Source organism: Lithobates pipiens, unplaced genomic scaffold (genome assembly GCF_037356315.1).
Source record: "Lithobates pipiens isolate NorthernLeopardFrog02 unplaced genomic scaffold, aLitPip1_a1.2 Scaffold_8, whole genome shotgun sequence".
NCBI classification, from domain to species: Eukaryota; Metazoa; Chordata; class Amphibia; order Anura; family Ranidae; genus Lithobates; species Lithobates pipiens.
In genome coordinates, this window is record NW_027507903.1 from 585,910,060 (window position 1) to 585,934,847 (window position 24,788).

A 24,788-nucleotide genomic window follows, 5' to 3' on the forward strand; every position below is an offset into this window, starting at 1 on the left:
GAGACTAAAACTTTAGTTTTAATTTTTAACCCAGGAGTGACTACCACCAAAAGTTTTGTAGTGGTGCATGACCCTGCTGAAAATTGGCCTGGGCAGGAAGGGGGTAATAGTGGCCAGTAGGCAAGTGGTTAAACAGGAGAACCAATGAATTACTGGTGCAAAAGGGTTTTAACAGATTATATCTTATAAAAAATAAAGGAGTAAAAGAGGGGAATTTTTTTAGCGGTGCAAAGTATAACAATGGTATACACAAAATATACAAAAAATTCAGGTTATTTTATTACATATACATTAAAAAGACATAGAAATACAAAATTATGCAAACAGTTGTATACACATGATTACTGAGCTGAAAGGATCCCGGCAGTGGGTGTTGGCAGGATAATCGCACTTGTTCCCGACATGTTTCGCAATGTGCTGCTTCAAGGGAAACGTGCAACTGACAACAAATTTAATTTTCAAGAGAAAGAAAAAAAAAAAAGGGAAAAGTTTAGACTATGCAAGAGAAACAACAAAAATTTTTTCAAGGTATTTTTAATTGCTTAAATAAGAAGCTAAATAGATATCAATCCAACAAACATCGATCTGGTAAAAATGGCACTTACCCACAGCCACCCAAGTCATTAAGTGCTCGGGATCAGCAAATAGATGGAATATGTGCACCCTATCGGCCGAACAGATGGCCCCCCGGCCTATTGGAGGACACAGATGGGGGTAAATCAGCGTTAAAAAATTAATGAATACATTTTTTTTATATATAATTGGTGATTGATTAAAGAATAATATCTAGTAGCCTAAATAGGTAATTATAATAGTAACAGTAACCTCATTTTAATGAGGAAAAGGGGCATAAGCCTCAGTTAAGTCAAATTTATTGTAGTCTACAAAAAAGGCAATCAATACTTATGGGCTATTACATAAAGACATAATGAAATTCTTTGCTGTAAATAAAAACGATTCCAGAGAAAACCTATAGCGATTTGTCAAATAAGAAAAAATATATAATAATGGCTATGTACCTTTTAATAATTGGTAGCAGGTAAGACGTGATTTTAAGCCTCCCTATTAAACCAACTATGCATTTAAAAAAACAGATGGTAACCAGAGGAGTGAACAGCCTGGTAGGTTGGAGAGCCAGGCTATATTGCCCAAAAAGTGATTCCTTTTCCTGGGGACAAATACAAGATTAAAACTAGTATCAGGAATTTACAATAAAAAAATAAAAATAAAATATCAGTCTACGATGAAATGGATGGATTACCAGAGAGCTAGGCAGAGCAAAACTCAGTCGTGGCAGCCGATGGTGTGATTGAGCATACTGACAAGGAACGGGGATTGCGCTGATATATAAATCCCCCCCATCCATCGAGCTGGCGTCTGACGTCACCGGCTCAATGCGGACACAATGGGAAAGGCACTGCGCATGTGTGGAGCCCACCGCGCCGAGCCCGGACTAATTTCCCATAATACCGTTGGGCTGACTAGGATGACGGACCGCGGAATTGTTACTGCCGATGGGCAGAAGCGGTGGGATAATCGCGTCGGATCTCCGCCGCACCGGAGAAATGAGACGAATGCAGGGGGGCCGGAAGACATGTAGGCATTGGCCCCGATGAAGGGAACACCTAAGAGGCCTGACCAAGACGGGAGCCCTCGGGGATAAAAACACCAGAGGGCTCCCTTGGGTGTCCATATGTCCTCCAGAACAAAAGTAGAGGCCAGGGGATCATGAGTCAAGCCTAAGTGGTGCAAAGTAAAAGATGTTAAAAAATAAATAAGCGGTGGGACGCCATAGTGTGAACACGGGTCAAGGAAACCTACAGAGATCCCATGTAAGGAATCCTTGATCGGCGAGCACAGATCGAACATATTTTGGACCGATATGACCATAAATCATGATGCAATATAATCATGAGGACATATTAATTATACATGGTGTATTTATATTAAACACAGATAAAAGTAATATTCAATTAGAAAATAAACTGAGAATAAAGAAATAGTTGAGTGGGGAAAAAAAAAAAGATTTTGAATTAAAAAACAAAAATACAAAATAATTCCCCCCCCCCCCCCCCCCCAAACCAAACCATCAATGAAGAGAACAGCGGTGGGGATTGCAAAGGCCAATGACCCAGGAGAGTAAATACTCAAACAAGGTTATAAGAATGATCTGTAGCTAATATTTTCGTTAAAACCCGGGTATTGCGTTGCTTTTAGGGTAAAGATCCACTTGGCTTCAGTTTGTAGGAGGAATTTATCTACAGAACCACCCCGTGAATTCAGAGGTATGTGTGCCAGGGCAGTGAAGCTAATCCAATTTGGATCGAAAGAATGATAGAGTCCGATGTGTCTACTGATGGCCGTGACTATTTTTTTGTTTAAAATGGGTTTGCTATGATCTTTGATACGAATTGAAAATAATCGTTTAGTCTTCCCTATATAGAAGCCTCCGCAGCGGCATTGTGCTAAATATGCAATGCCCGGAGTAGAACACGTAACTCGAAATTTCGGGAGGAACCAATTACCATTGGGCAATTTGACCTTACCAGAGTTAATGTATGGGCACATTTCAGTTACCACATGAAAATGTGCCTAATTGTGTAGGTCTAATGGATAGTGAATTGTCAATGAAGTGGCTTCTTACTAAGCGATCTTTAAGAGACCTAGGTCTCTTAAATGTGATTGCGGGCGAGTCACTTATATAGTGATGAACAGTGGGATCTGCTTGTAGTAGATTATATCTTAGTTTGCTGCAATCTGATATCTATATTACTATAGAAGTAGACAAATTTAAATTGACATATGCATGCAATATGGATTGCGCTAACTACCACCACAATCATTTGGTGTCAAATATCACTTTCAGTGTTTTATACAAAACCATGTAAAGTGCCGTGCCTCAATTAAATTCCTCACTTTACTATCCTACTATATAAAGTGCAATTAATAGAGACAATATGGATGGAAGATAAAAATATATATATATATATATATATATAAAAAAAATAATAATAATAAAAAAAAAATTCTAGTGCATCGTGAATGTCCTAAGTGAGGGATCACTCCAGTGCCACTAAATTCCTCCTAAAGTGCTTCTTCTATCCACCAAAAAGTGGTGTAAAACCATGTAAAGTGCCAGAAATCAAGTGGCCCAAAACCTTCCTGTAAATGAGATGCCTTCTGTCAGTAAATTGGTGATAAATCAAGAAGTGAATCAATTCATAAAATGCATCAGCAGCTGCTAAAATGGTAATCCCTATATCAGGGCTTGACAAACCCCAGGCGCCAGATCGCCAATGTGACCAGAAATCGCAACCTGGCACCTAAGCTGCCACCAGCCCACTCACTATTGATGCCCCAGACATGCAGTGCATGAACACTGACTGCCGTCCTCCTCCCTCCTCCACACAGCGGCGCTGCGCGAAGTGTGTGAAACTGACAGGCAACAGAGGAGGATCTGTCAGATTTCAGCTTTATGTCGGGGTGGTTGGGACCCGGCCGGGTTGGGTGGGACCCAGCAGCTATCAAACGCCAGCCAATGGGATCTGGGTGGCCTGCTATGTGTGGCCCCACCCCTTTTCTTAAGCAGCCCAATGATTGGCTGGTGTTTGAAAGCTGAGTCCCGGCCGGGTCCCGCCCATTCCAACATTAAGCTCAATTCTGACAGCTCCTTACATTTCAGTAACAGCGCTCTGTGTGAAACCTGCTAGTGCCACCACCAATCAATACCACCTGCAACCACCAACCAGTGCCACCTGTCAGTGCCGTGTCACCGTCAACCAGTGCCACTGCCAATTGGTGCCATCTGCCAGTGACAACTAGTGTCACTGCCAACCAGGGCCACTTCCAAGATGGTGCCACCTGGCAGTTCCACATGCCACCGTCAATAAGTGCAAACTAGTGCCATCACCAACCAGGGTCACCTGCCACTTCCAAACCAGTGCCAATAGTGTCACCTGCCAGTGCTGCCTGTCAGTGCCAGCCAGTTCCTTCTGTTGCCCGCCTTACTCTCGGTCAGCCCATAACCCTGATGTAACAGCGTTTCATTGGCGTTATTGACTGGGTGCTCCATTGTGAGTTGGGGATAGGGGGTGAAAATGAGTGGCCTTACCCTGGGAGCTGACAATCCATACCACGCTAAAAAACAAGCACATTTGTCAACCCCTACCCTATATTGCCAAACTAAGTGACATTGGGACATTTTTATATTTGCACTGGTAATCCTGTACCTTACACTTGTGCACTCAACACTGAATCCCAAGTAGTGTGTTCAACCCTGTCTGCATTCTCCCCTGCTGGACTACAGATTGCCTCCCCTTATGAGGAGTTCTGTAGATCAGCAGTAGAGAACAGGGCATGGCCAACACTGCCTGGGATTTCAGTACAGTAGAGACATGGTTGGTACAAATGTCTTCTGGCAGATCAACTGTAAGGCCTCATGCACACGGACGTTTTTACAGCTGCTTTTTTGAGCTTTTTTTGCAGCTTAAAAACGGCTGTCCATGTAAGTCTATGGCTTCATGCCCACCTAGGCGTTTTTAAGCTGTAAAAAAAAAAACCAGGACCAGTGCGTTCCGTGGCGCGGAGCTAGAGCTGTAAAAACGCTAAACGCGCAACATATTTTCTTTTTCTGAGTGCTATAGCCAAGAGATGTTTCTTTAAAAACGCCGATGCAAAACGCTGTAAAAATCACATTTTTAACGACTATTTTTCCAGGCGTCGAGCTAGCTTTGCAGCCAGTTTTTTAAAACGTCCGTGTGCATGAGCACTTATAGTTTGAGCCAATACATGGCGACGTGCATTGAGATGTATTGCATGTTTATATTGCCCAGACTAAGTTTCCTTTCCTGTAAAGATTCAGTGGTATAAACAGATATCATTGCAGAGAATGTCAGGGTGACCCTCGGGCTTGGCATTGTGCTTTTTGTGGGCATTGAGACCTTATCACTGGAGAAATGACAAACCTAATTCATCAAATTTCTATATATAGGAGCATGGGCTGCTTCATACAAACCTTATCAACTACACTTGCAGTTCATAGTCCAAACCAAGCTATGATAATGCACAAGCAAAGGTTGCCTTCAGTGAATACTTGAATAGGCAATCTTGTAGATAAAGGACCTGAAGCTGCATGCAGTGCACAGGAGTCAAATGACTCTTCCCATGATGGTACAACACACATGCTGAATTATTATTTATTTATTTTTTTCCCCTATAGGGAAAGATTTTCATTAGCTATGATGTCCTGTGTGGGGAATCTCTCCTTAAAGTGAAAGTCAAGGCAAAAACTAACTTGAAACCTGCACTCTGCCACATTCTAAACCTAATCTATCTAGCCCTGTAAAGCAAACTTGCTGTATTTTCCTATTCTGCAGCCGATCTGGTCCAGTTTCCAGGAGAGGACCAACAATGGCTGGGAAGTGACATCACCTGTAGTTTCTATGGGTCTTTGGCTGCCTCTCCTGCACACTAAAGCTGCTGCTGACAGCTCAGCCTGGCACTGGACCAGATTTGCTGCAGAATAGGCAAGTTTAACAACTTTTGCTTTACAGGGTTGTATAGATTAGGTTTACAATGTGGCTGAGCAGGTTTAGCATTAGGTTTTGCCTGAACTTCCACTTTAACCACTTTCAGACCGGACCAATTTGCTGGTCAAAGACCAGACCACTTTTTGCGATTCGGCACTGCGTCGCTTTAACTGACAATTGCGTGGTCGTGCGACGTGGCTCCCAAACAAAATTGACGTCCTTTTTTTTTCCCACAAATAGAGCTTTCTTTTGGTGGTATTTGATCACCCCTGCGGTTTTTATTTTTTGCGCTATAAACAAAAATAGAGCGACAATTTTGAAAAAAACGCATTATTTTTTACTTTTTGTTATAATAAATATCCCCCAAAAATATATAAAAAACATTTTTTTTTCCCTCAATTTAGGCCGATACGTATTCTTCTACATATTTTTGGTAAAAAAAAATCGCAATAAGCGATTATTGATTGGTTTGCGCAAAAGTTATAGCGTTTACAAAATAGGGATAGTTTTATAGCATTTTTATTTTTTTTTTTTTATTTTTTTACTAGTAATGGCGGCGATCTGCGATTTTTATTGTGACTGCGACATTGTCGGGGACCCATCGGACATTTTTGACACATTTTTGGGACCATTGTCATTTATACAGTAATCACTGCTATATAAATGCAGTGATTCCTGTGTAAATGACACTGGCAGTGAAAGGGTTAACCTGTGGGTGGCAGTGTAGGGGTTAAGTGTTCCTAGGGGTGTGTTACTAACTGTGGGGGGGTTGGGCTTTCATTTAGTGTACACTGATCTCTGCTCCAATCACATGGAGCAGAGATCAGCGTCACTAGTTTCTAGGCAGAATGGGAAAATGTTGTTTATACAGCATTTCCTCCATTCGGCCGCTCCGTGAGACGATCGCGGGGATGCCCGCGGCGATCGAGTCCGCGGATCCCGCGACCGGACTCACGGGGGTCCCGACCAGCGCTGGAGCGCACCGCCGGCGGTGCGCTCCCGATGGCACGGCGGCAACGAATATTGGACGTACCTGTACGCCAATATGCCTGCCCGTGCCATTCTGTCGACGTACATCGTCGTGCGCTGGTCGGGAAGTGGTTAAGGGCCATGGTTTTTGGTGGCCGAGGAGAGACTTTGGCCAGGTTTGGCAGATGTTTTCTTAGGTGGCTGGAGCTGTGCTTCATGCCATGTTGACATCAATGCATGTCAAATGCACAACGGCTCGCATGCTTTCATGGAACAGAAATGTGCTGCCCTTTAGCAGATGTGGTGGTGCCATTATGGCACCCCCACACCTGTAGAAATGTTTCAATTTGTATGGCATTTTCACACCCCAAACACTTGGTGCCACAGATGGTGGCCTGTTTTTGGAAAAGTCATTTTTTTTTTGTTTTTTTGCATTTTCTTGTACATATGGGATGCCCTGGAAATGTGCTCAGTCACACCTATAAGTATGAACTCTGCCTTAGAACTGATTTTTCTTTTATTTTTATTTTTTATTTTTTTGTTCTATTGTAAATTTTGTGGGATATGGCTAATAGTTTAACCACTTGCTTACTGGGCTCTTAAATCCCCTCCTATCCAGACCAATTTTCAGCTTTCAGTGCTGATACATTTTGGCAATTGCAACACTCTACCCAAATTAAATCCCCCCCCCCAATAGTTTTCTTGGTGGTATTTGATCACCTGGTTTGTTTTTAATGTAAAAAGACTTTTAACATGTTATAAAGAAAAAGGGGTAATTTTTGCCATTTATGTACGCTGATGAGGTGTCAGTGATGGGCACTGATTGGCACCACTGGTGGTGGGTGTAGATAGGTGGCACTTGTAGGCATTTTCAGGTTCAAACTATGAGGCATAATTGCCTCTTTCCATTTCAGGACCGTTGTCCCTTTAACCACTTGCAGACCGCATCATTTTGCTGGTCAAAGACCAGACCACTTTTTGCGATTCGGCACTGCGTCGCTTTAACTGACAATTGCGCGGTCATGCGACGTGGCTCCCAAACAAAATTGACGTCCTTTTTTTTCCCCCCACAAATAGAGCTTTCTTTTGGTGGTATTTGATCACCCCTGCGGTTTTTATTTTTTGCGCTATAAACAGAGGGACAATTTTGAAGAAAACGCATTTTTTTACTTCTTGTTATAATAAATATCCCCCGAAAATATATAAAAAAACTTTTTTTTTTTTTCCCTCAGTTTAGGCCGATACGTATTCTTCTACATATTTTTGGTAAAAAAAATCGCAATAAGCGATTGATTGGTTTGCGCAAAAGTTATAGCGTTTACAAAATAGGGATAGTTTTATAGCATTTTTATTTATTTTTACTAGAAATGGCGGCGATCAGCGATTTGTTTTGTTCATTGACACACAGCACTCCATTATTCCTAACCATAGGGTTATACTTTGAGATGTCCCTTTTGGTTCTGAATAATGGAGTGCTGTGGAACGAAGGAGAAAAGGGGATTTTTGACTTGCCATGAAATTCATTTTTTCGAGTTCATTGACACACAGCACCACCCCTCTAAAGAGTTTTAATACTTCTGACACTGTTACTAAACTGAGGCCCCCCCCCCCCCCCCCAGTTCTTCCAGAGAATGCATTTATGGAGTCCCAACATAGAAGAAGGCTCACAAGATTATTTGCAACAGATCACAAAATCCAACAAAGTAGCTCTGAATGCTGCCATTCCTTGTAATATTTAAATACCCTTTGCTATGTTAATCTTGTACAAGTTCACCTAGGTATGTGGGAAATGGCCTGTTAATCTAATTGAACATTTCAAAGGGGTACATTGTTTACATAAGGGATGATTAAGGACCATATAAATATTGGATAGTAGACTTGAGGGGTATTCATGGGAAATGGTAATGTATTGGCCTAGTAAACTTTTTTTTTTTTTTTTTTTTTGAGACCTTGCATGCTATTGTCAGTAATTACAAGTTGGGTTGTCATGTTAAGATCAATGCATTGGTCAACCAATCAAAACCCTGCTCCCCAGTGTCAGACTAGTATTTTAGAGGAAATATTTGAGCTGTTCATTCTAGATGTGAGCACAGATCTAGATTTTAATACACCATTATTGAATGCATGGACGTTAACTTGGGTGAAAATGCTGCATTGTAGTCCCTCCGATTGCTAAAATGTCACAGTAGAAACTGAGTTCTTTGAAGGTGTCTGAATGTTGCGTGACAAAAAGAGGAAGAATAATTTCAGACTCTAAATGAGGTAATGGGGGATGTTCAAGTCTCCGTCTGCAAGCCCCCCCCCCCCCGCCATCATCCGGTTCAATATTGGAAATCTAGAAAGAGCAAGAGGTGGGACTTTGAGGCACACAGAAGAAGATATTATTTTTTTACTCATCTGCTTCGGTGTGCCTCATTTAAAATCCCACCTCTTGCTCTTTTTTTCTAAATTGCTGAATGTTGCATTAGTATCCTTTCTATCTTGTCTGTACCTCCTGAAGTTTTAAATGTCTTCTCTGGAAGAACTGGGTTGCTGCTGAAATAACTTGCATTATAGTAAAGATCATCCACATCGCTACACTACCTATACCTCCTCAACGTATTGCATTTTTGCTACTGTTTAGTTCTTCTGCAAATTTCACCCAATGCCTCCTCAGTTGGTCTACATGAACAGAGCTGACGGAAGCCACAAAGAGTCATCACTTGGGCACCAACAAAGCTTTGAGGATTTCTTTATTGCTTATATGGTAAAGTCCTGCAGGCAGCCTTGGATGTAGCAGGGTCTAATGGCAGTGTAGCCTCCCAGGGGTTGATACCATCCTCCTTTAGGCTGTCTTTACTGCACTTTTGGTGGCCCTGTCTAATGTTTTGATATGTTAAAATGGAGTTTGCTTGGACAAATCCTGGCCTGGTCAATGTCAGTACTGTGTATGTATACATATAGCATATTCAACTGGTAACACAAGGTGTATGGTCTCCTAGTACCTACCCTACATGGGTAGGCAACCTCTGCACTCCAGCTGTGGTGAAACTACAAATCCCATCATGCCTGTGATTGACGGGGTCTTGCAATGTCTAATGGGACTTGTAATTTCGCCATAGCTGGAGGGCCAAGGTTGCCTACCATTGCCCTACTTAGGATTTCTGAGGCCTGTTGGCTATTTGAACACAAAGTTAGGCGTGTGTGTGTGTAAATATATTTACTTTTATTTATCTTTTTACTTTCAGGACCAATGTTCCTCGCAAGGAAGGTGGTCTGGGACCCATGAACATTCCTCTTGTGTCTGATCTGAAACACACCATTTCCAAAGACTATGGTGTTCTGAAGGAAGATGATGGTGTTGCCTACAGGTAAACTATATTGCTACACCTGTTAAGGATACAAACGGATACCTGTACCTTCCAGAAAGCTGTAGACAGTCTTGTCATTCCAGGCATTTGACCATGCTTTTTCCTTTCTTAGGGGTTTGTTCATCATCGACGGCAAAGGAATCCTCCGCCAAATCACTATAAATGATTTGCCTGTGGGCCGCTCTGTAGATGAGATCCTCCGCCTAGTTCAGGCCTTCCAGTTCACTGACAAGCATGGCGAGGGTAAGCTGGAATCTTTCATGATGGCTGCCAGTCAAGGCTTTGCATGGCTGTCCAATATGCTGGATTGTAGACCTAGGGGTGGTTGGGATTAATACAGAATTCAAGAGCAATGTTACACTGGAGTTTGCTCCTGACAGAGTGCAGGCCTCTAGTTGCTGGTCAGACCATTAAAGCTGCTTTAACTAGAGAAAGGAAGCCTCATGTATGTTGGAATGTAGCATACACAGGCTGATCTACCTATCCTACAAGTTCTAACACATTTCACTCCTCTATATGGAACTGGGGGTATGAATAGGCTCTGGATGGAGTGAAACTCATTAACTTATGTATGCTATATTTAAAACATACAGTACATGAGGCATTTAATGAAAAGTGGCTCCCTTTCTCAAGGTGGCCTAGAACGAGCATGCACCCACCGAAATCTTTTCAGTTCTAAATCCAGATTGGTATTGCCAGATCTCTGCTATCAAAATAAGCTGTGGGTGGTTTTTGTTCTGCAGATCTCAAATTTTTGTATGAACAGTCTGTGGCTTTGTTCATATTTCAGCATGCAATATATCTTAGTAGTGACTGCAGTAGACTGTGCTGAAGCATCGTCTCTAGGACAGGGGGAGTGGGTACAATCATCAAAGCAGCACATGCAAGCAATACAGGAGCATTACAGGAACATTCGCAACAGCATGTTTGTCTTTAGATGCACTGCACAAACCACCAAACTGGGTTTACTGTAAATCCGCTATAGATTAAGATGCAGACTTGCTTCACTGATCACTTAGCCACCACTTCAGCATTCAGCAAATAGACCATACCATTGTATATTCTTTAAATCTATCAACGGAGTTTTCCCAAAATATATCTTTCAGCACAGCACCTGAGAGATCATGGCTCCTTCCCCAGCAGGAAACACTTCATCATAGAATTCGTTAAAAGGAGGCCTCAACTTGTTTCCTCAGGCCTGGCAGGGACGCCTCCAGTCAGCTGTGACCTCTTAGGGCTTTTCTGGGAGACATGTTACTTAGATTTATTTTTCCCTCCGTGGGAGCCTTTGATCCTCCCACTTACCTCTGGATGGTGCTTTGTGCTGCCCCATGCTTTCTTTGGCAGGGTTGTGCTCGCATCCTGCTTGCCAGCCCCATGCTGGAGCAAAATGAGGGTTTGTTGCTGGGTGGACACATGTTTCTGGTGGCTGTTAAAGCTTTCTGGAAGGTGTGAGACTTCTGGCTGGAGGGGGCAGGGTCTCCCTGGTGCCTATGCTCCTGTCCAGCGCAGCAGAGCTTTTGGATTAGGAATCTGTTTTCTTTACAGACAGGGGGCAGGCACCAGTAAGGCCAAAGTAAGTGACTAGCGAAGTCTGTACTTGTTGTGGCTCTCTATCAAAACCACCCCCTTTTTTGGTTTCTCAGGTGGTGGGGCACAGGGAAGCGGAGAGATTTGTCCAGCCTGTAAAGATGTCCCGTTTTCAAGGAAAAGATGAGTGAATCCTGGACCAAACCTCTGTGCCACTTGTATCGCAGACTTGGTTAAAAAGATGTCCCTGTCTATTTGTCTCAATCTCAACTATTGAATGAGCTTTGTGCTACCTTTTGGGCAAACCTTGGGTAAGATCTTGGAGATTCAGGGGATTCTAGTGTCATTCAGCTGTCCCCAGAGTCACAGGTTGCTTCTGATACAGCAAGAAGCTCTGCTTCTAAGGAGGCCAATTCTCCTTCTTTTATTGTGGGTTCTCCTCAGGATGAGGCTGACGCTGCTTCTAAATAGACGTCCCTAGAGATGGGAGGTCTTGAGGTAATTTATGCTACTTTTGGAGATGGAGGAAGGGCTCTCAGCTCTCCCTGCATGGCTATGTATGTCTGGTAGATTTCAAAAAGTGACCGCAGTGGGACAAACCTTTCTTTTCACGGACCCACAAAAGGTTTGAAGATCCAGATTCTAATTTGAATGAAGTTCCTGTTGGATGCAGCCTTTCTCAAAGTCTACAGACTTGGCCTTTGAAGCTGTGGGCGCCTTTTAAAAACTCATGGATAAGAGGAAGGGGTTAAACAAGAGTTTGGCAGTCAACTATAAACCTGAAGCTGGCTATGGCAAGGAAATGGTGCTAGAAATTGATCACTGGGTCATTCAGCTAAAATCTTGCATTACAGTAGATTCCCCCCCCAAATTAAACATTCTGTATTCATTTGCAACCCTTATCGGCAGCGGTGGCATATATTGCAGATGCTTTAGAAGAAACTATGAATGTCAGCAAGATCTGCAGCTTTATCAAATTCTGCTAGAATGGCCCTGTGGCTTAAGACTTGGCCAGGGGATGCAGCATCAAACAGGCTGTGACATCCCATTTGCAGATATTTTGGGTTGGCGTTTGCATCCATCTTTGACCGTACAGCAGACAAGTCTTTTCTGGTCAAGCAGGGTTCAGAATTCTATTTTCCCAGTCAGAAGCCTCCTGAGCCAAGGGTGTTCTATGCCATCAATGGACTTGCAGGATGCTTACCTCCACATAACCATTGCTGCCTGGTACCAAAATTTCTCAGGCTGGCTAAATTTGGGGAAACAAGTGCTATACCTACATTTCAGAGTCCTGTTTGGCCTGCCTGCTCCATGGGTGTTTTAAAAAGGTGGTGGTCGACGCTATGGTGCCTTTGAGCCTAGAGGAGAGCTCTGGTTCTTTGACTTATTTATTTTTTTTTTTTTTTTGGGGGGGGGGGGGGGTGGGGGTTTATCAGATCAACTCGGTGGAGCAGCAGATTTTCCTTCCAGAGGGGAAGCTGTTAACGGTAACATCTGTTCAGCAGTCCAACTAGCTTCTAACAATCGGGAAGATCACATCAGCTTTGGGAACCTTAACAATCATACCTTCAATTCAGTGGGCATAGTTCCACTTAAGACCCTTACAGAGCTTTATACTGAGAGCATGGGGTCACCAACTAGATTCGCGGGATAGTTCCCACGTCCCGTGAGGAGTATTTGGAAGAACCAGACAGATTTGAGTGGCTTTGTTAGTCTTTCCTGGTAAGTAAGGATAACCTCAGATGCCAGCTTCTGGGGTTGCAGATTGGTCCAGGGTAGAGGCCATAAAACCCTCAAATTGTAGGGAATTGAAAGCAATGGAGATGGCCCTGCTAACTTTTACCCAGGAAGTGCAGGGGGATCATGTACAGATCTTGTCAGACAACGCCACAGCAGTGGCTTGCCTAAACTGATGGAGGCATCAGAAGCAGCATTCTCTCAGAAGTATTCTGAAATGGGCAGAGCACATACTATTGTCTGCAGGCCGTCTAAGAGGGACTCAATAAAATGATACTTTCTCAGACACCAGGTACATGATGCAGTGTGGTCATTGAACCCAGAAATCTTCAGTTTAATCAGGAAATGTGGAGGGTGGGAAGAGCCACAGGTAGATCTTTGACTCGGAATACACAGATGCCTCAATTCTTTAACCTGGACATAACTACTCCCCTGGGCTTAGATCCTCTGGCCCAGTTGGAAGTTTCACCTGTGACACTCCCCTTCCCCTTAGCTTATTCCTCAGGTCTTTAGGGATAAGAATGAGGATTACAATCCTATCCTTTGGATCTTCCTAAAGAGCCTGGTTTTTGTCCCTTCAGATGCAGCTTGAACCTTATTGGCATATTTCACTGAGACCAGACCTGTTCATACAGGGTCTCCTAATGCACCAGGAGATAGTGATGCTAAATCTCAGCCATGCTTCAAGAGGGCTTTCCAATGGGCTGGGTTTTATCGGGCAGAAAAAAAGTTAACCAGAGCAATTTATTTCAAAGTTATGAAAGTATTTTTGGTGTGCTATGTCAGGCCGTTCCTTTTAGTTCTGGAATTCCTGCAAGATGGCCCAGATAGTTCTTGTGGTCAGTACCCTCAAGGTACAGGTCACTGCACTGGGTATTCCTGGAGTGTAATCTCGGCAGAACCTTGCGTGGCTAAGTTCGTCAGAGCCCTCATCCGATAGACCAGCTAGAAATTTGTTTCTTTCCAAAATGGGACAGGTTCTGTTGTGCTACAGATTCTGACCAGAGGGTCTTTGAACCTATGCATTCAGCATCCCTTGAGTTGATCACCTTAAATGGGCTTTTTAGTAGCTATAACAGCACAAAGTATCAGTGAGCTTCATGCCCTGTCCATCAGGCAATCCTTTGTTTTTCAGACAGAATTGTTCTGAAAATAGATCCCAATTTTTTACCAAAGGTTGCGTCGGTCCAGAATTGTTCTTGGGAGATTATACTCCATGTTTTGCTCCAGGAAAAAATTTCATAAGTTTGATTTTAAGAGGGCAGTTTTTTAAGTTGCCTTGAAGCCACCAAAGAACTTTAGGCTTTCAGATTCCTGATTTGTTTTATGCCAGTGGTAAGAGAAAATATGCTACCAGAGGAACCATTGCTAGATGGTTAATGACCATCTTGAAGGACTAGACCATTTGTGGTCAGAATAGTCCAGTCAGTATTCATGCTCATTCCACATGAGCTCTTGCGGTAAGCTGGACAGTTGGTGTCACCCTGAACAAATCTGCAAAGCGGCTTCATGGACTTGTCTGGCAACCTTTGCCCATTATAAATTGGACCTCTTGACAGGTGATTGGGCTTTTAGTAGAAAAGTCTTAATGGCTGTTGTCTGCCCTAATGGGATAAGGCTCTCATTTTACTCTCTGGTGCTGTCCTGAAAGACATTTCGGGAAAACTTCAAGTTAGACTTGCCGGTAACTTGTTTTCCAATAGTCTTTCAGGACAGCAATAACCACTTGTATATTTTTTTTTTTTTTGATGCATGTTATGTATATTTGCTTGTTTCAGCTTGGGCTGGAGATTCTCTACAACAACTGAGAAGGAGCGAGTGGAGGCCTACTTTTAAAGAATTCTATGATGTGTTTCCTGTTGGGAGGATCCATGATCTCTCGTCTGCTGCCCTGAAAGATTATTGGGGAAATGACTTGCCAGTAAGTCGCATTTACTTTTATAATTTCTACAAATTGGGTTTAGGTTAACATTTGGTTCTAAAGCAATTTTGTGCACTGAAGATCGGAGGTTTTAACGAACTAGATCCTTGAAAGACCCTGCAGCACTCAGTATAGAGAACATAGTTTTTGAAAGGATGTTGGACATGCTGCATATTCTACAAGGAAAGGGTACACAGGTGTGTAGAATTATGGGTTGAGTAGGAAGGGTAGTCACATAAGATCTTTAAAGCATTACATTTGTTCATGCATAGGTCCTCGGCTTAAGCTTTTAGCTCCCAGAGCTGTTTAATGAAAGTAAACTAGTGTAATACATCTCAAGCCATTCATTAACCAGCATGTTTGTCGTTTTTTTTTTTTTTTTTTAAGTTTGTCCTGCCGGATGGAGGCCCGGCAGCAGCACCATCAAGCCCAGTGTGAAGGAAAGTAAAGAATACTTCTCTGCAAACAACTAAGCCAATGCTACTCCATATGATGTGACTATCCCTGTGACAATGGGACCCCCTGACCTGCACTGATTTTGTTGTATTCATGCTGACACTCCACCCCTCCATGTTCTGGAGGCAAAAGCACTTAGTTCTTCCATCTTCAATAAAATGTTGTTAGAAGTCCTGTGTGTTTGGTGCATTAGCAGTATTCTGTGATGGTGTGTATTTGGCTCCCAGCACTTTTTCTTTAAATGCCAGGCATTTCATTTGCAGGTTAAAAGATGTCTAGTGGTGGTCCATCTTATGGAAGCCCAGGCTGCCATGCATATCCTTTAAGAATGCAATACATGCCAGCCTGGGCTCCCACACTAGTGATGGTCCCAATGACATGAAAGATGGTGACAGACAGTCAGTGGATTGCTGCTAGAATGCAGGGCCTGACAAATTTGCTTTGAATCTGGCGGGGGCGGGAGAGATTCTGCTTTTAGGCCCTGTTCACACCTGGACATCTTAGATGTGTTGTGATTCTGTCTGCAATCACAACACAGGTGCAGGTGTCATTCTTTTCAATGGCACCTAAGACTCGGTGCAGTTGTACTTCACAACAATTTGCATGGTGTGAAGCTTGTTGGCCTAAAAAGGAGCAGCAGCTTTTGGGTGACAAGCTTCACAAGATGCAATTTGTCATTCAACTATGATAAAACCACACCAGATTTAAGGTGCCATTTAAAAACGTGGCACCTGAGCTTGCATTTTGTGATTGGGCAGAATTGTAGCAATTCTGCTGCAAGCCCAGCTGTGGTTTACACAGGTTTTTCAAACTTGCATGACTGGCTAGAATTGTGGTTCACAGTTGCATTCCACACACATTGCATTTTGAGCACCATTATATAGAGTCTTGTGAGTTTGTGTCAGTGCAATCCAGACTTGTATAAGTGGCATGCAGAGATGAGTGTTCACATATGATTGTTGGGAGGTGTGCTTGCATTGAGCCAACTTTGCAGCAGGAAGTAGTGATTTCAATACACATAGGTGTGAACCTAGGTGCTAGGATGTTCCTAGGCACCATGGAAAACAGATTTGTCAAAGTGTCTTGACCATTGCCACACCAGTGTCAATGGAGCTGGTGTCCCTGATTGCATTGCTGCAGTCTCAACAATACAGGTTTTGCCTGAACATGTTCAAAACAAATACACCATTGAGGGGGGGTGTTCAGATGCTAAGTATGAAGGCAGTGGGGAGCTCACTGTCACTCAAATGCTGAATGTGGACAGCAGCAGTCCTGTCCATTAGTACAGACCTGATGAGCACGTGCAGTACTACAACAAGTGAGGTGACAGGCCCGCCACTAAGGCTTGGGGCCCATACTGGTCTCCTTGCGGCACTTTAAATATCCTGCATGGCTGCCTTTTTTAAGTTCAGCAGCACCTAGAATGGTACCCACCCCCCCCCCCCCCCCACTTACAGCCCAGTCATTTATGCAGAGACCTTATTTTATAATGCCCTGCAGTATATTTAAAACCTAGCGCCATTGTATTCCTGTCCATTGGAGTGGAAACCTGTGGCAGTTCAAGAATTTTTCCTTGGCATCCTCCCAAATATGGCACTCAAAGCATGAACTGCAGGCCTATAGGTACACGTGTCATCCACCATATGCTGCTCCTGTCCAAGATCTACTATTAAATGGGTGTGATTTCAAAATCTCAATGACCAGTCCCTGTGCCAGCCCCAAAATAACCCTGAATACAAAGCTTTATAAAATTATGCTACCAATCAAATACTTTTAACAAAAAAATTCCTGAACTGTCTAGTCCTGACAGACATCTTCCTTTCCCTCATTTTTAGCAGCAGGCTGGGCATCAGCCAATATCCCAAGTAAACTGGCCACATAACACTGAGCTTTTACTCCAATGTTTGAGGGTCATAGTGTAGACAACTCTCAGGTCCTTGACAACAAAAGGATGGCCAACTAGAACCCCCCCCCCCAACTATATGGGGGAGCAGTGGCAAAATTGTGTGGGATCTTTTCTGCTTCAATTTTTCTTATTGCAGATATAGCTTTAAAACATACAATAATGTTGAATGCACTTAGGCTGCCCATACAGGGGCTAGAAGTGGGATGTAGAAAACATGGAACATACAACAAACTGAGGGAAGCCTCCTGATCAAAAGATTTCAGAAAACCTGAATGCTGTGTGGGACATCTTCATCCTTAAGCCATCAGGGTTACCACCTCCTAAGTGGACAACTTGTACACAAGCTTCAGGCCCCCCACCACCTTATCTCTAGTGAACTGTATGTAGCCTGTGGTACAGTTTGTCTGTTTGAAAGGGCTTCCTACAACTGCTCACCACCAAGGTGAAAGGAGTCGGCCAGTTTGCGAAGTAAAGAATTTTGCTCTTTAACCACTTCCCACCCGGCCAATGCATATATACGGCCGGGTGGGAGCCGTCTACTCCTGATAGGACGTTCAGGAACGTCCTTCAGGAGTAGCGGGATCGCGCGCCCGCACAGCGGCGCGATCCCGATGTGCTCGTGTCACCCGGACACGGCACATCTCAGATCGGCAGGAGGGCTCTGTGATTGGCCCTCCTGATCACATGACGGCCGTGTCCAAACAGCCGGTTGCTAGGCAATCGGCTCTCCTCTCCTCACACAGAAGTCATCGCTGAGGAGAGGAGAGCAGAACGCTGCAGCCGGCTGATGATCAGTGAGTATGGGCTGCTTTTTACAGCTTTTTACTCACTGATCATCAGTGTAGTGTAAACACACAACACACCACACAGTACAAACACAGTCCCCACACATGTCCCCAAATAATAAAAACACATGTCCCTAATAATAAAAACATGTCCCCCACATATGTCCCACTAAAATCACATGTCCCAATGATTATCTGCACACATATGTACGTGATCACCTGCACACATATGTACATGATCATTTGCGTACATATGTCCGTGATCACACAAACCAATTATTATACACTTAACGAAATTTTTTTTACCAAAAACATGTAGCAGAATACATTTTTGGCTTAAATTTATGACAAAATTTGATTTTATTGGATTTCTTTTCAAATAGAAAAAAGAAAATATTGTTTTTTTTCCAAATTTCCGCTATTTTTGCGCTTATCGCAAAAAAAAAAAACGGAGTCGTGAATAAATAACACCAAAATAAAGCTCTATTTGTGCGAACAAAATGATAACAATTTCATTTGGGTACAGTGTAGCATGACTGCGCAATTGTCACTGAAAGCGCTAGAGCGCTGAAAGCAGAAAATTGGGCTGGGAAGGAAGGGGGTGAAAGTGCCCGGTATTGTAGTGGTTAAATAGAGGATAAAACAAGATGTGTCCTTTCCTCCATCTGCAAAACACCTCCATGGAAATGCAAGGAACACGGTTCAAAAACCTGAATTTATACTTGACTGTTCATGCGAGGTGTGGATTTTAATGACCAAATGTTAGTCGCTTGGCTACCAGAATATTGAACCATCGGAACAAAGTGTCTATATACCGTCTTCCCTCTCCCCCCCCCCCCCCTCTCTCAATTTGGTCCTGTACAACTCCAGAGACCCGTCGCCTTCCTACACTATAAAGGGTTTGTAATATCCCTCACTTATCAGGAATGCAAATACCCCCCCAAAAAAGTGTATGCCCCAGTAGCAGAATTGGGTGTGACACCCAATAGTGTTGTCCCCAATGTCTCTCAGCCTGGCCTCTGAATAGGAGACTGCTTCTGCTGCTACCATACTCTTAGATGTTTATCCTGTGACAAGCTGCCATTTCCCTGTATCTGATGTCATGTACCAAGCAGTTGCCTGTTGCTGCATGGATGGACCATTTGCCTACATACTGACTGCCTCTGCCTGTACTGACCCTGGTCTGTTAATCGACCATGCCTCTGTCTCCTGCCTGAACTGACCCTGGCCTGTATATCTAACAGGCCAAGGCCAGTTTAGACAGAAGGCAGAAATGTGGTAATCAAGCTTTTTTTATTTATTTGTTGGCCTGCTGCCTGCACTGACCCTTTTCCTGCCACTGTAGTAGCATGAAGACCACACAGGGATGTCTTGTGTATGCAGAGTAAGGAGCTCCAGAGTAGTGTTTCAGAGTGGAGAAAACCAAAGCGTTTTTGAGTGTTGTCATTTTTGCATTGGGGACTGGAGCCCAGAGGCTTTGAAGACCTTTGGGTGGGAACGAGCCTCTACCCCTTTGCAGTCCTTTGGCTGGATGTTTCTGCCTGAAGGTGCTCATTGGATGTTGGTCCCCTCTATGTGGCTAGGCTGTGAAAAAGTCTTGTGGTATCGTCATACTCAGGCGTGACCGAATGTATTTTGAGGTATAAATCATAAGTATGCATATGATTGTATTAGAAATATTGTATTGACAACTTTGTATAAAATGTAGTTTCATTTTCTTTCCACATTTTCCAAAAACTTGTCAATTTTTTTTTCAAGACTTCTTATGCCTCCTTAGAAAATACGCTGGAGCGCTTGCTTTCCAAAATGTGGTAATTGAAAAAAAAGAAAAAAATACAAATTTTATTTACAACTTCAAAAAACAATGCCTTACTAAATACCCCAGACTGTCTACTTTCCAAGGAACTTGGGGGTTATTTTTTTACTAGTGCTGAAACTGGGGGGGGGGGCGCACCACTGCAACCTCCACTCCCTGACATGCCGGTCCTCTGCCATTTTGACAGCTTTCAGATCTCTCTGCTGCTGTACCAACCTACAGTCTTCCCTGACGGTCTCCCCCTCTTCTCTGCTCATTTTGCCTTTCTTAGTCTCTTCTTTCTCTCCTCCCTGCCACTAACTGTTGCAGCAGCACTATTTTCCAGCTCTCCTCCCCCGCAGTAGCAAGTCCGATCCTGACACACCTGTGCTTTTTGTGAAACTGTCATTTGCTAAACAGAACCGCAGCATCTGTATTAGTGATAGCGCAGCTCTTTGAGCGGTTCAATGTTTTTTCTGGTGTACTGTAAGAGGGTGGGCGCCTAAAACATTGCTAGCGTGTGACATCCCCCCCCAGTTGGCTGCCGCCTGTCCCCTCAATGTAACTGAGCCTGGGCATCTTTCCCTAGGCTCCTCCTTGGCTCTGTTTTGTCCTATGACAGACCAGCACGAGGAGGAGCCTGGGAAGAACATCTATTGCCTGCATGGAGCCGTGCTGTATCTGAGGTCTGTGTTCATGTTGAGAGGGGAGGATTTAGGATCACATTTTTACAGCTGGGGGGGGGGGGGGGGGGGCTTGTTTTAACCACTTCCTGCCCAAGGTACGTCATGACGTCCTTGACTTTGCAGGGGTATAGCTGAATGATGCCTGCAGCTACAGGCATCCTTTAGATATCTGCTTTTTCAGCCAGCGATTCCCTGGACCTTAAGAATGATCATAGTGGCTGTTCTGCTGCTTGATCATTCTTACGGGCAGTGAGAGGGGATGCCACCGCCCTTCGGTGCTTTTACCGACTCGCCACTTCCATCAGTCAGACGGACACAGGATCCGCCGGCCCCGGATGGTGAAGTTAGAGATGTTATGATGTCACGCCCGGCCTCTGCATTCAAACGAATGGTGCCACCTTGGCTGGGAAACCAATAGTTTTTTTTTATTTTTTATATATATATATATATATATATTTATTTATTTTTTCTCTCTTCAGGCTTCCAAGCTTAGAGGTGGGGTCTTATTGACCCCCATATCTCACTGGGACTGATCGTGCCATATTCCTATTAGAAGGGATGTTTACATTCCTTCTAATGGGAATAAAAGTGATCAAACTAAAAAACCTAAGTAAAATTAGCAATTTTTTATTTTAAATTGCCCCTGTCCCCGTGTGCTTGCACGCAGAGGCGAATGCATAAATAAGTCCCAGGCCACATATGAAAATGGTGTTCAAACCACATGTGTGGTATTGGCGTGAATATTAGAGTGAGAGCAAGAAGTCTAGCCCTGGACCTCCTCTAACTCAAAACATGTAACAAGTAAATAATTTTAAAGTGTCACCTATGGGGATTTTTAAGTATCGAAGTTTGGTGCAATTTTGAAGCATGACATGTTAGGTATCTATTTACTCCGTGTAACTTTATCTTTCACATTATAGAAAACAAATGGGCTAACTTTAATGGCAACCATTAGCAACTGTTCCTTTAGGCAGCCACTGTCATGTCGGCTTTGAGACTCCAAGTCCAACGTTACTGACTCAGTGATATCACTTGTTGCTAGATGCCAGGTGGCACAGACGCTAGCAATGAGTGCAGGGTTGCCAAGCCAACGGTGCAGCTCCACCCACCTCCAGGCTTCAGCTGTTCCAGGTGCCGTGCAACATGCAGGATATGCAATTAGCGGACCTCCAGCTGTTGCTAAACAAGTCCCATCATGCCTCTACCTCTGGCTGTCATGCTTGTGGCTCTAAGAGTCTTGCTATGCCTCATGGGAATTGTAGTTCTGCAACAACTGGAGGTCCGCTAATTGCATATCCCTGCGCTAGAGTCTCTCTCTGCGCTGCTGATTGGCAGAGAAAGAGAGAGACAGACACTCGGGCAGAGCAGTGTTGCAGCCTGGTAAGTGACTGTGACCATTAAATCATGTCAGTCAGTGTGATATTTTTGGGGGGGTGGGCGCAATCTGCCCCTGCCCTGATCTCTGGACTCCATGCACCCCTGACAATATCAGGCACTGTGTCTGGAATGAATCTTTAAGGGAAAATCGACGCTAAATTAAAACAAAAATGGCATGGGTTCCCTCTCCAAGAGCATACCAGGCCCTTCGGTCTGGTATGAATTTTAGGGGAACGCCGAAAAAAAACTGCATGGGGTCCCCCTAAAATCCATACCAGACCCTTATCTGAGCACACAGTCCGGCAGGTCAGAAAAGGGAGTGGGGACGGGCACGTGCCCCACTCAACCGCATGCCCTCAACATGAGGGGGTGGGAGCGTGAGCCCCCACCCCAAAGCACCCTGTCCCCATGTTGATGAGGACAAGGGCATCTTCCCGACAACCCTGGCCATTGGTTGTCAGGTCTGCAGGCGGAGGGCTTATTGGAATCTGGAAGCCCCCCTTTTAACAAGGTGGCCTCCAGATCCCGCCCCCCACCCTATGTGAATGAGTATTGAGTACATTGTACCTCTACCCATTCACCTAAAAAAAAAACACAGTACACAGTTTTTTAAAGTAATTTATTAGGGCAGCTCCGGCTTCCTCCCTCTCCGGCTCTTCCGCCTTCTCCGCTGATGTCTTCTAGCCCTCTCCAGTTCTTCTCCTTCTGTCCACTCTCTGCTGCTGGGTCTTCTCTGCTGTCTTCTCCCTTTGTTGTTCTTCCGATGTTGATTCAAAGCACTCTCACACTCTAATGCTAGGTGTGCCACTAGTTATACTGGCATGGGGTGTGGTCACATCGCATAGAGGCCACGCCCCTTAATACATCGCCACCCGGGGAATGGTGGGGTGGTGATGTCATGGGGGCGTGACCTCTGAGTTATGTCACTGGGCGTGGCCTCTGGGTGATGGTGTTCCTGGTTTGGACTTTGTTGGACACCATTGAGGTACTGCTGTGTTTTCACCATCGAGAAGGAATGGAAGGACTCCTGTCAGGAGTTCTCTGGCTCCTGTGTTGAAGGGTACTGTAAGCCTGTCTTGTGTGCACTGAACCCTTTAAGGGAAATCCCCTTAAAACCAGTTCTATCATCTTGTCTCCAGTCATTGAGCAGAGATTTATGCTTCTAGCTGCGTTGCATTCCTGAGTTCTCTGGCGGACTTGGGAATTAATTCACACTCTACAAGCTGTTTCTGGCTAATTCGGCTTTTTTCTGACAACTTGCTTAGCAAGGTTTGTTGTCTAGCAAGGTGAATTCTATAGACACAGAGTTCTCCTCTCTTTATCCTAGTCAGGAGTGGTAAGGTTAGGGCCTTCTCTTGCCAGGACTGGTTTCTCTTAGATTCTGTCTTGCGACCAATACCTTTTTAGGGGTTTGACTCTATTACTTGTTGACTGCCTCAGCTTGTGGGTCGCTCTTCTTTCCTACACACATTTGTTGTCCCACCTGTTATAGATTATCAGCTCTTGCTTGATCCAGGTTTCTGTGTTCCCTTCCGTGTAAGATCCTCTGGATCTGACCTTTTCAATCTTGGTTTTGAGTATTGTATTGATTATGTATGTCCTCCCCTATGCTCGTGGTGGCAGATGTCCCTATCTTGTTGGGAACTTGGCTTCATCCAGTTTAGACTTGGGGCTTGATTATTTTTCCGGAGTTCGGCTTGACACCAGTGAAGGGAACACTTAAAGAGGAAGTAAACCCTGATGGGCCCATTATGTGCCACTTAACTGCAAACAAAGCCTACAATGTCCCGCTGCATCCATCTTCACCCCTTTTCCTTCCGGGGCTGTGGACTCTGGCCCTGTGACTGGGCAGGGCCACGTGACGTGACCCGCGTGGGAGCTGGCGGTCAAGGCACAGGCCCTATAGAAATGTGCCCTTTCTTTAGTGTGCATGTGCCGATTCTGTATATGATAAATATAAAGATATTTCCAGTACCTACAGGTGGGCTTAGGTAAAAGTGGTGTGCATAGGGTTTACAACCACTTTAAGGCATTGGCATTTTAAGACATTTTGGACAATTTCATGCTCCCAACTTTGTAGGAACAGTTTGGGGATGGCCAATTCCTGATCCAACATGACTGCACATCAGTGCACAAAGCGAGGTTCATAAAGACATGGATGAGCAAGTTTGGGGTAAAGGAACTTGACTGACTTCAAACCGACAACACATTTATGATGAATTAAGGCCCGTACACACGGTCGGACTTTTTGACAACAAACATGCAAATTAGCTGTTTTGGAGCAACATCCGACTGTGTGTACGCTCCATCGGACAAACTTTTTCTGTTTTCATCTGACTTTTGTTGGCTGTGCGAACGGACAAACTTTCTGGCAACAAAAGTCCAATGGAGCAAAGTCCGACCGTGTGTACGCAAAAGCATCGGACTTTTGTACAAGGTACAAACACGAATGCTCAGAACCAATGCAAAAGATCAGACTACAATACAGAAGTTCACCAAAGGTGGCGCTGGAGTCATTGAACGTCCTCTTTTGAAGCGGCGTCAGTATGTTGTGACGTCATTACGTTCGTGTTTGTTGTCAAAAAGTCCGACCGTGTGTATGCAATACAAACTTGTGGACCACGCCCTTTGTACAAAAGTTCACGAAAAAGTTTGTACAAAGTCCGACCGTGTGTATGAGGCTTTAGAGTGGAGACTGCAAGCCAGGCCTTCTTGTCCAACATCAGTGTCTGACCTCACAAATGCGCT

General features: G+C 44.1%; 1 protein-coding gene across 2 annotated transcripts in view; it reads left to right on the top strand.

Annotated features, from left to right (window-relative positions):
- Positions 1–15,661, top strand: part of PRDX2 (peroxiredoxin 2) — a 34,783-nt gene extending 19,122 nt beyond the window's left edge. The window contains exons 4-7 of one of the 2 annotated variants that reach the window (XM_077470393.1): positions 9,725–9,847; positions 9,960–10,090; positions 14,893–15,035; positions 15,423–15,661. In XM_077470393.1, the coding sequence (XP_077326519.1) occupies positions 9,725–9,847; positions 9,960–10,090; positions 14,893–15,035; positions 15,423–15,473 (448 nt within the window). In that variant the 3' untranslated portion in view covers positions 15,474–15,661. The remainder of the gene's footprint in view (positions 1–9,724; positions 9,848–9,959; positions 10,091–14,892; positions 15,036–15,422) is intronic. The other variant, XM_077470394.1, reaches the window with a different exon arrangement.
- The last annotated feature ends 9,127 nt before the right edge of the window (positions 15,662–24,788 follow it).